The sequence below is a fragment of the Maylandia zebra genome, linkage group LG12, assembly GCF_041146795.1.
Source record: "Maylandia zebra isolate NMK-2024a linkage group LG12, Mzebra_GT3a, whole genome shotgun sequence".
In the NCBI taxonomy this organism is placed as follows: Eukaryota; Metazoa; Chordata; class Actinopteri; order Cichliformes; family Cichlidae; genus Maylandia; species Maylandia zebra.
In genome coordinates, this window is record NC_135178.1 from 15048696 (window position 1) to 15060755 (window position 12060).

Below are 12060 nucleotides of genomic sequence, written 5' to 3' on the forward strand. Positions count from 1 at the left end.
TAGTCTGGACGTTTGGTTGTCACTCTTCATTTCATTCTTTGTGTCAGGGTGCTCCAAGCACCAACTCTGGCCAGCTCATATTGATCCGGGTCCTTCTCTCCTCTCCTCACAAGCACACCAAATTTTCTTGTGCACCATTAAAAAGATTGAGCTGTGTAGTTCGAAATGCCAGGCCTGATTTGTCCAGCTGTGCAGACTAACAGAGACACACCACTTCCCATCTTTAGGCTTCTGAAATGCCCTTGAATAACCCATGACTTGTGCGTCCTTGGATTGACTGCCTGGTATCCTGCTGAATGCTAACAGATGCGAAGTGGAGGCCTACAAGCTACGCTATATTTGGCACCATGTCCTCAGCCGCAGCAGGAAACCGTAACGGCAGCTAATTAGCTTTTAATGGATAGACTTTGAAACCAGTGTTATATGATGACATGGCACACCCCTTTTAATCTAACTTTAGACTGTTGTGTTGCTTTTGCAGTTTCTTTTATCAGTGTTTGAATGACATGAAACTCAGGGCACTGGAGGTTTTGCACACATGCAAGCCTTTTTTGACATTGTTTTCACCTTCCGGAGATAATAAAGACAAGTTGCCGTGATGCTGAAAACTATTGTGGGTCTGTCTTTTTCTTGCGCATAAAATTGATCAGGAATCAATCGATAGCAAACGGATAAAGAGAGGGACCTATAAACAGAATTGATAATGACACGTGGATCGATAAAATCATGTCAGCAGCCACCCCAGTAGCTTATCCCACCTGCAGTACCTTTGGATTAACTTAGAGTAGTCATTTTCAATTACCTTCAGTATTATTAGAGTTTAAAGAAGGTGTTTTCCGCTCTTCAAAGCACCGTGCATTTCTCTGTTCTGTGTCCTTTTGCTTGAGGCTTTGCAAACCTTTATGTTTACCTCAAGCCCCCCCTGCTCTCAGATGACTTTGAAACACCACTGTGATTTCCCCTTCTGTCACCACAAGGTCTCTCAAGAATTGATTCCCTACAGCAGCAGGCATCACACACAGCTATGCCTGTGGAGATTTGACTTTAGCACAGAAATAAACAGCAGTGTCGTGCAACCCTTCAAGGCTTTGCTCTGATTTAGAGTACATTAAGATTCATTCACAGTGCCCCACTTCCCCTGTGTGCCACCTCTTCAATTTCCTCCTCAACCAGACTTTAGATTCATGTGTTTATATCAGCAGGCAGGAGGGCTGTTTTTGCATTTGAACAATGCTGACATCCTGTCACAGGGGACGGGCACTCTGAGGTAGGGGACTGCTGAGGGTGGGGGGCTGGGAAGCTCAGTTACCGTGCTGCCCTCTCTTTCTTTTCCTCACTTAACATTTGGCCATTTCTGTAAGCCTTGTTTTGTCTAGCATATTGTCAGAGAGAGGGAGCTTGAAATATCAAACCCCCACACCACTTAAAGGGAACAGTCAAATTTTCCACCAACACCAATGGAGACTGTCAGGTTCAATTTTACTCTGTGCCTCTAGTGTTCCTCCCTCTCAGCTGCCTGTTTGCCACCAACTCACAGGCTATAGCCTCAAACAAACGAGTGGATATGAGTAGAAGCATGTTCCAGAACACCGTTGCAAAAATGTGGCTAAGCACAGAAGTACACACACACACACGCACAGATGCGCAAACATGACAGAAGACACAGAGCTCAGGGATACATGCGGAATATTTGTGCGTTATGTTGTGAGATAGTGAGATAGTAAAAATGTGGCTTGCCATGTCGTTATCGTTAGCTAATGATACACATTATTTTGTGTCTATATGTTTGCAGTGAGTGTGCAGCTCTGTGTGACTGCAGTAGTCAGTCTGACAGGCAGCACAGTAGCTGTAATGAGTGCCCACTGCTTGACCTTTAGTGACAATCAATCCTTTGTGCACATGTCCATTGAAGGCTAAAGGAATTATTAATCTTCCTACCTCTGGCGTCATTCATCTGCACGCTGGAGGTTACACAGGTCAGAGAAAAACAAGTGGCTCCGCTGGTATCTCTTCAGTCTGAATAGATCAAATCAGCTCTGGTGATTGATTAACGTAATTGGCAGCCACCAAAATTATATCTGTATTTCTTTTCTTCTCAGACAAAAACAAATAACATTCCCACAAAGGCGCAGTTGATGATACGGCCCGTCTTTCATTGATTTGCAATTCTGGAAGCAACAGAGTTATGACTTTTATGAATGTTATTTTCAAAGTTGGAAAGGAAAATAGAAACGGGGCTGAAATTTGGCTCCGAAGATGCAACGTTGAATTGAGCTTGGAATGCAGCGAGTTTATCAGCCACCGTGGACTTGTGTGCGTTCGATATGTGTGTGTGTGTGTGTCTGTTTGTGTAAGCTCACAAATGCGTGTGTGAAAGCGAGCAATCAGGCACAGCTGTACCTGCCCTCGCTTGGCAAAGCAGAGCATTTGCCTGCTTAAAAAAACAGAAGGTTCTGATATGGCAGAGAGGCAGTCATTTGGCTGATCTAATGGTGGCTCCCATAGGATCCATATCTGTGTGCAAACACCGAGCGAGGAAAGAGAATGGAATATACACCCATAAAACCAGATGAATATTTTATCATACAAATCCCCACCCCCAGTCCTCCAGAGTGACGTCGCCAGCGTGCCTCCTTTATGTTCCCCCCTTTTTCTCTCTTGTTTTTTCATACATGCATATATGTGTTTTTGTTTTTCATTGTTGTTTTGTTTCGTTTATTTTTTTGCATGCATAGACAAGAACGCTCACCTTTAAAAAGCCTCGTTCAAGTTCCTTTGAGAGCATCTGTGACTGGTCTGTTCCGTTTATTACTGTTGAGATGTTTTCTTTTTTGTCAAAATGCATCTCTGCAGGTGAATTCAGATCTAAGGACATCCTCGCCCTGGGGACGTCTCCAGCATTCTCTTCTCTCATCCTTCAAACACAATCTCTTCCATAGCCTTTTATCAGGCCCCATTCCTCCTCCTCCTCCTCCCACTCTGCTCTTCCCTGCACCCCCCCGCTCCCTCCAGTGTGTGGTTCTGTTCCCTGCCAGCCAGGCTCCTGTTGCTGCCTGAGCCCAGCTCGTTAAGGGAAACACTGGTGCATGGTCCTCCTCACCTTCCCTCTGCACTGCCTTTTAATTAGACAGCTGTTCCTGTGTGCATGCGTTTTGCAGGAGGATACATTGAGGTGCGAGCGTGTGGTGTTGCAAATGTTCTCAGTCACACTAGTCACCTTTTTGAAGTGACTGGTATCACTTCAGATGCTTGTTTCATGCCTGGGTTAACCCAGGAAGTTAATGATGGCGTATACTCGATACATGGTAGCTTTTATCAAACACAGCTGACACAGATTTTTGCTGGTTTGAGCTTCTTTAAAATGAATATTTGTTTATTTAGCTTGTGTATCTCTTGTTCTGTCTCCCTTCCCTCACACCCAACCGGTCACTGCAGATGGCTGGACATTCTTTCCTGTTAAAAGGGAGTTTTTCCTTCCCGCTGTCGCTGCCGTTGTCTGATTGTTGGGGTTCCCTCTCTAACAAGTCGTTGTTTGGTGCTATATAAATAAAGTTGACTTGTGTTTTACACATATAATGAATGGCAAGCACTCAAATGTGTCATTTAAATACGTAACATTGGGCTTTTTAAATGGGCATATTGGACTACTTTTCTTCTTCTGATTACTCCTCGCCTCTTCCGTATAATACCATTAATAAGACTTTACTAAAATAGGAGCTACTCTGCCCTGCTGCAGCACATGCCTTTTGGACAGAGGGTAAACTTTAACATCTTACACCTTACTGACCTCTAATTCTATCACTTTTATGCTATGTGCACTTATGTTTAAGCCAATATAGCAAGTTTAGCCTTCAGACCTTTGTGATTTCTTCTTTAGCTCAAACCTGTGAAGAAGCGTGTCTCTGACCAGACACAGATACAGCCACCAGGTTCAGCTGAAGAAGCAAAGGGCAGAGCAGTGGATGCTTGTTTGTACACTCGCCCTTGTATTTGTTTGCCTATTTTTGTTCGCACAGAAGGAGGTCCCACACCTATGTTTATACGAATAGTAGTGGGAGTCTCTCTACAAGGCCAGCCATAATTCAACTATTTAGATCTCCATGGCAACCAGGCTTGTCCTATAAGCTCTGCCAGTGTGTGATGATAGCCTTGGTTGTTTAAAGTATATCAGACCTCATAGGTCCAAAGTGAAAAAAAAGGAGGATGTTCAAAGAGCCATAGTCCCACAGCTGCAAGGCGAGGCATAACCACACAGCTCAGTGCTGCAGTGAAGTGGTGGGCAGCACTCGTCTGTTCCAGTGTAAGAAATAAAACACACACCAGGGGCTCAGAGTCACACAACGTGCATACCACCAAGGCCAGTGATCAAAAGCAGCCTCGCTGCATGACATAAGGGGCTAATTATGTAAAGTATAATGCATTACTTCTAGCATGTTCTATGAAAGCAGCCATTTCTCTTATGTGCTACAAAATATAAACATACTTAGTTGTGGAGTCAAAGAGAGAAAAACCAGCAAGAAATCCTAAACTACTGTCCCTGTCAGGGGAAAAAACGGAGCCAAGCATTTCTGATTAACATGTCATCTCAGCCCGTCCTCTATATCCCTCTCGTTCCCTCCTCTCTCCCCGGCAGAACTAGTTTACCTTTCATTAGCAGACCTTTGGTGCAAAATGTGTTTGCTGATAAGAGCCAGTGGTTTATCAACAGTTTATAATGGGCGGCGTTGGGATTAATCAAATCAGCACACATCCGGAGAAGGGCTGGACTCTGTAAACACAATCAGATCTGACTCTCCAGACGAATTGAGCGGAGCGGGGGAGACGAGCGTAAGAATGTGGAGGGAGGAAAGATAAGTGCAGAAAAGAAATGGACTCAAATTAGAATGAAGTCAATTTGGCAGAAATTACGCAGCATTATTCCTCTTCCCCGACTGAGTGTTATTTTTTGTAACTAGCGGGGAGTCAGAATGAGCAGTGTTGGGGAGGACTGCAGTCAGAAGTGAGAAAGATTCATATGGTCCCAAGCACTGTCCAAAAACACCGAGCCAAACGCTGTGTATCCTCTGTAACTGGGAAGGCTGGCTCCTCATTATCTGCCTATCTTGGCTTCCATCTGAGGAGAAAATGCAGCGTTGCAGTCTCACTTTAGAGGGACACTGATCACAAGAGCAACTCATCTCAACTGGAGAATGATTGTGCCCCCCTCCCACTCCCCGTTTTCTCTCCCCCGTCTCCCACTGCGCCCGGTTGAAGACAGACAGAAATGAGGAATCCTCTCTGTTTTTCTGCTCAGAAGAGTTGAAGTTTGAATCGGAGAGATGGAGGGAAGCTTCAAAAGGCACATGTAATTGAGCAGCTCTAGATAGGCTATCTGGGAACATGAAACAGCAACAGTTGTGACGGAGGGATAATTGCCTCCCTGGGCTTGTATAATGCCTTGTCGAGTCTTTAAACTTGAGCAAACTGCTGGAAGTCCTTATGTCAGCAGGTAATTGATTCCAGGCATCAGCAGCTATGTGAAATGACGGAACAATAGCGCTGGATTGGTGCATTAAAAAAAGAATGTGTGAAAGATTCAGAGAAAAATGTTTGTCTTTATAAGCATTTTCAAGAGTGTCCGATTGTATTGATTTTTTTTTCTCAGCAATCTTCTTCGCTTTTATATTTATTCAGAGCGCTCAATATTTTCATTAAGTGGTGCTGGAACGATGCAAAAAAAAGACAACAAAAAACCCCATCTCCTGCTCTCCAGTTCTTTAAATCGCATCCGTATTTGTATTTGTTAAGCAATATGGAAATGGTTAAAGCGAATTGAATTCACCGAGGTCCCTTGCCTTTTCTCACGACTACATTGGGTAGTTCAGCCTTTGCTATAACTGTAACTTTTAATTTTCCAGTTTTGACTTTCTGGGTATGTTATGATCCAGGTCATTTCTGTTGCTGAGGCTGCACGCAGGCCAGGATGGGCTCTAATGTGGCCTTAACTGTCAGGATGTCTGTCCTTTCCTCTGGCCTCCCTCCAACCCTCTTCCTGGCTGGTGGATGCAGAGTGGGACCTCAGGAAGGAGATGCTTTATTAGATGCCCCTGCATGAGTAATTGAACATCTGTTCACACAAAGACAACTGACCCTAATTCCCAGCTGTTTATCCTCCATATAAACAGCTAATAAGCTTGCAGTGAATGTGCCATATAGGGGGTCAAAAATCTACTTTTAGAAATCTCTATATTTATATACTGAAATGCCTCCTATTTTGCAGGTATAACCAGTGTTTTCTGTAATTTCATTTTCACAGATGGACGTTGGTTATAAAAATGGAAAGACTGACTAAATGGCAACGCCTGGAGTCTATTTCTGTTCTCCGTGTTTTTAGCGCGTGAGAGCTTGAAAGCAGTCAGTCAGTTGGCCGCCCGCAGCTCTGGTGTGAAGCTAAAACACCCATTCTCTCCCTCCTGATTAGCAGTGTCTTTGTTCCGTTGGTGGTGGCGCGCCACGAAGCGTGATTGCAGTGGGCAAACTGGCGGCTTTAAAACAAGCCTGCTGCTGCGCTGATCTGCATCACACTTTACCCCCCTCCTCGCTCAGCCAAAGACAAAATCAAATCAGGTTTTGTTTGTTGTTCAGTCTCTGAGCACTAAGCCTCCTATGAGATTTGGGGAGTTTAGATTTTCCTTCTTTCCTTTCTTTTTCTCATTTGATCTACAGTACATCTGGGTAAAGGGACATATTGGTGTGGGTGGGGAATGTCTGAAGTAGAAGCAAAAAACAAAAACTCACTGTTGCTCAAATGTGGGTGTAATTAATTGTTTTTGTGTTTTCTTTATATTTGCATAGATTTTAGTATCTTGCTGTTTATTTCAGTATCTGCCTTTCTCTTTTTCTCTAGGCGGCCTCAATGGCACTGAGCAGCTTGGGCCATGTATATACAGCCATAGGGGACTACCCGAATGCCCTAGCCAGCCACAAGCAGTGTGTCCTTCTGGCCAAGCAGTCCAAAGATCAACTGTCTGAGGCTCGCGAGCTGGGAAACATGGGAGCCGTCTACATTGCCATGGGAGACTTTGATAATGCTGTCCAGTGTCACGAGCAGCACCTGAGCATCGCCAAGGCCCTGGAAAATAAACGTGAGGAGGCCCGGGCCTATAGTAACCTGGGCAGTGCTTACCACTATCACCGCAACTTTGACAAGGCCATGTCCTACCATACTCACGTTCTGGAGCTCGCGCAAGAGCTGGAGGAGAAGTCCATCGAGATGAGAGCCTACGCAGGACTGGGTCATGCTGCCCGCTGTATGCAGGATCTGGAGAGGGCCAAGCAGTACCACGAGCAGCAGCTGGCTATAGCCGAGGGCTTGAAGGACAGGGCTGCAGAAGGAAGGGCCTCTTCCAATTTAGGTATGTAAGTTTAGGTTGGATGTTGTGTAATGTACACTGTGGTCTTCAATACTGTTAGGCAATTTCTCACAATTGTAACACACAGAATGATGAACAAATACATATTCCTATATCTATACATTTATCTCTAATTAATCTAAATCTGAATCCATAGTAGAGTCTAACAAGAAGAAAGAAAGATAATACTGTAACTATAAGAGGTGACGTCTTATGCTTGGAGACCAAAAGCTGTGTTGCATTCACAATCAGGAGGCTGCGTTTGAACTGATGTACTGGGTCAGCTGGTTGTTAACTGATCGCACTGTTTAAGCAGTTCATCCATAAGACATACAGACAGCCCTCGGTGGTTTATGTGTTTTTATGCTCTTACAGCAGCAGCAATCATGTTATCCTCTGAGTTGACAACCACGAGGTAAACTGTATAATCATGCTGCTCCTTTAGAGCTCTAAGGATTAGTTAATAAATTGATTAGTTAATCAACAGGAGATAAACAAGCTTTTCTTTGTCTGATTATAGATTGTGTCTTGTTGTGTTTTGGAGAATAAAAAACAAAAAATCGGATTAATTTATGTTCGACTTTGAGCAATTACAGTTGACAGTAGGGCTGCCACAAACGATTATTTTGATAGTCGACTAGTCACCGATTATTTTTGCGATTAGTCGACTAATCAGATCATCATCCATTGGACGCAAAACTACAGCTTATTGCACCAGCAGCATCTGCTCTTATATAACTATCATTAGCTTACAGCTTTAAGTGTTTAAGGTCTGTGCTAACTAAAAATAAAGACAAGATGATAGTTTATTAAATTTTAATGAAATTTGCGGATTGTTTCGGTGAAGTTTAATAAACTCCTTGCTATCTAAAATATAACAGGACACTGGAGTATATTCTGGAGCATCTCACACTTCTGATAATCAGTTGTCTGCTTGACGTTTATTCAGCTGTGTAAAAACTTTAATCTCAGACAAACTGATTTACTCAGGAACAAATAAAACACAAAAAAAAAAAAAAAGCCAAACAATAACATTTTAAGTTATCTAAGTGACTCATATATATTTAACCTGAGTAGCGAAAGACGGCGGTGGGTTTGAAAACGATTTGCGGGGAGTCCGGTGTTCTCACGGCGCTAGTGAGCCTAGCCCCCGGCTCGCTAACGAGCTAGTGGGTAACAGATGTCTCCGAAAACGTCGGAGCACTTTTGAAAATATGTGGTGTCCTGATAAACTGAGCAGATATTTGAGGTTTACACAGCTACATTCTCGCCTGAAAATATGTTAAACGTTTATTTTGTGACCCAGAAAGAATAATAAGAGTAACATTAAAACTAACCAGCTGCCGCCATTGTTGGAAACTGCGCTGGGCCGCGCTATGAATTCTGGGACACAGCTGCTTCTTCTTCTTCTTCGGGCTTAACGGTAGCTGACATCCTTGTACATGCAATGCTGCCATCTTCTGTTTCAGTCCGTTATTACACTCTTAAATCCTGCCACTTATTCCTGCGTCTTTTGTGATCTTACAAAGCTTCAAACGACGCGTCGACTATTAAATCAGTCGTCGACGATTTTGATAGTCAACGTAATCGTGACTAGTCGACAAATCGTGGCAGCCCTAGTTGACAGCTTCCAATATTTACTGACATTTTGCAGACAAACCATTTAATCCATTAAACCCTTAATACTCACTTGCTCGGTGGAAGTTTGATCAACAAAATAACTTACATCTGTAAGTTTCTCTGTTCTTATAAAACCCTTTCCCTTCAGGAAAATGCACCTTATTTAAGGATGAATTCTCTTGTCTGAGTGGAAGTTGTGATCACGTGTCAAAATGGTCACTGCTAACACGACAGTTTGCGATGCCCAGTGTTTTCACGCATTTGTCACTTAACACAACTATTTCACACACATCCTCCATCAAGTCACCTCCTGTAAGACTTTTTGAGACTTCAGTTACATGCATCTGTTCTATGTGTTGTCACACACTTGAAAGTAGTTAGTGGCAAAAACAATCACTTTTACGTGGATAATTGCCATGTGGAATGGCATTGCAGCTCTTTTGCAGTTGCTGGTTAGTGTTCTTGTTCAGCACTAGAACTATTCCACATACGTGTTTGTCCCTACAATTAATTTCAATCTAGAAAGATGTAAAACTGGGGCTCAGGTTCAAAAATAGATCAAATTTTCAAATTTGATTTCAAATTTTCTACCAAGACTTCGAATACTTGCACTTTATTGGACATATTGCTTTGCATTGTCAGAAGTTGAGGTAAACTTTTATGTTGTTGTTGGTTTTTGTTTGAATGTTTTTACTTCTTCTCTAAAAACCGTCAGTCACCATATGGTGCGATCCCTCACTTCAAATGCCATCCTGTTCAGGAGCTCAATGACAGATCTATTTCAAAGCACATCCTCCAAAATGAGGAAGCATCTGGTAGTTTGATAGCAAGAAATCTTGTAGACTGGAAGTAGATAACATTTCAGTTACTCTATATTTACACGTAGCTGCTGTAAACCAAGCTTTCTTGGTTTAAGGCGTTTTTTGAATTAATACAGAACAATGGAGGAGACTAAAGAGATGGAATATGAGTGTTTAATGACTGCTCTTTGCATTGTTTTAGGCTGATTATGAGTTTGAGAGCCTCGTCTTAGGCTTTTGGCTATGTTGCAGGCTGCATTCCTTTGTCTTCTTTAAATGCGCTGCTTATTTATTATTGTTTTACTGAATATTTACGACTCATAAAGCCAAGCAGTATATTATACACTGAAAATATGCTGTGGTGTTACTTTATCATTACTATTTTGTGGAACGTTGCTTGCAGAAATATATATTTAATTCATAAATGAATGTCTCAAGTGGACAGTGCACAGCAGATAATGTGATATAAGGCAAGTGAAGTGCAAGGAGTCTACACTGAGAGCAAGGAGGATGGTGCATGTTAAAATCAGCTGTCATTTCTACTTGGAGACTGTCAGAAAGTAAATAGACCCCCATGCAAGTATGTAATTCTTAATGGGAAATTCCCTGACATAAATTTGCTCTGCTCTCACCTTCAGAATGGTTCAGACTTAATCACATCTTCCATTGAAATGTGAATGTGAGATAGATATAGAAGTTAGGTGGGAGAAAATGTAATATTTGATTGAGCCGGATCTTAAAAATGTAATTACAATCCAGTGTTTCACATTTAAATCCTGCTAAAATTATTAGAAAGTAACCTTGCGGAGTGTGCTGATATAATGATGAAGGGAAGCTTGGGGATAAAGGTGCCCTTTTGGATTTTCAACACCCGATGAGCAGTCTATGATAGGGGCAATTCTTCTGTATTTAGTCCAGCAATTACAACCTGTGCCGGATGACTTATGATAGCCATCAAGACCGTAGTAAACCCGACTCTAATGGACAACTAAGAGGCATAATAGTTCCTTCCAGATAAATTATTCCTGAACCTAATGCGCAAAATTGTGCAAGCAGAGTGCAGGGTTAATCAGCCAAACATAAATTGAAGCTGTCCTTTGACCAGCCTAATGGCTGCACGTTCTGTCTTGCTCTTAGCTCCAACACACACCTGACTTAAAAAAAAAAAAAAAAAAGCAAGCTGGTAACCGGTTCCCATAAATTAGGGGTGCCTGTGAGGACGTTTTATGATGCTACATGTGAGCTTTATTACGAGTGGGCACTGTATGTTAGGCAGCAGATTTATTCCTGTCTGTAGTGTGATTGCTGTTATGATGGCAAGAGCAGTTTTATTCATTATTAACATTACAGTTCTTCCAGTCCATGACAGAGTAATGATAGTGTAGCTGATGTGGTATCAAAGACCGCCAGCTGGTGACGGAGCAAAAGCTAAGTGAGTGCGTGGTAACTATGAAGCCTGTTGCTTTGTGGACAGGTGCCTGGACATGCCTGGACCGGCATGTGGATACATTAGCACTCGACACCCAGGAGAGCTTGTTGCCCATCTCCGTGGTGCCTGATCGGTTAGCACTTGTTGTCTGTTTTCTCTCTCTCTCTTCACTTTTTGATGCCTCCCTCTCTCGGTCTCCCCATCTCTCCGCTCACCCCTACTGATTGTAATCTGCAGCTGTCAAGCTCCCAGTAATTGAAACTGACTTGATGAATCGCTTAATTACCTTTAATAGCTGATTCAAGAGGAGCTGAATAATGAAGATAACAGAGAATGAAGTGGAGGTTGTGAAGCATCAGTCCGTAATTGCCCCATTGTTGTTGTTTTTGTTTGCGCCACTGCGCCGTGCATTGTTTTTCCCCGTCATTGGTGCCCGCGAGCCTGCTTATGTAGCACAAGAAGATATGGACTAAAACTAACAGGATGCTGTCTCAGACTTCAAAAAAAAAAGAAAAAAGAAATACTGCCTTTACGCTGTGCACAAAGAGGGAGTGAATGATCGAGTGAAGATTAACGAGCAGTGATAAAAGCGGAAAAAAACATCGTGAGAGGGATGGGCAGAAGTTGCAGAAAGAGGAACGCGCAAACTTTTATTATGCCCTCTCAGCTCGTCGTTAATGTTGCGTGTAGTGTGGGTGGAGCGGCAGCAGTTGACATGGCTCTGAGGTACAGTTGTATAGAGATTGCTGTGCTTTAATATCTAACCGCGATGCCCGGCGGTACCAGCAGCCCTGGCTCAGCACACTCTGACCTATAAAGG

The 12060-nt window shown here is 42.9% G+C and overlaps 1 protein-coding gene across 3 annotated transcripts in view; it reads left to right on the plus strand.

Annotated features, from left to right (window-relative positions):
- Positions 1–12060, plus strand: part of LOC101479501 (tetratricopeptide repeat protein 28) — a 192123-nt gene that overhangs the window by 143365 nt on the left and 36698 nt on the right. For all 3 annotated transcript variants that reach the window (XM_012917361.4, XM_004544255.4, XM_004544257.4), the window contains one exon: positions 6887–7394. In XM_012917361.4, coding sequence (XP_012772815.1) covers positions 6887–7394 — 508 coding nt within the window. The remainder of the gene's footprint in view (positions 1–6886; positions 7395–12060) is intronic.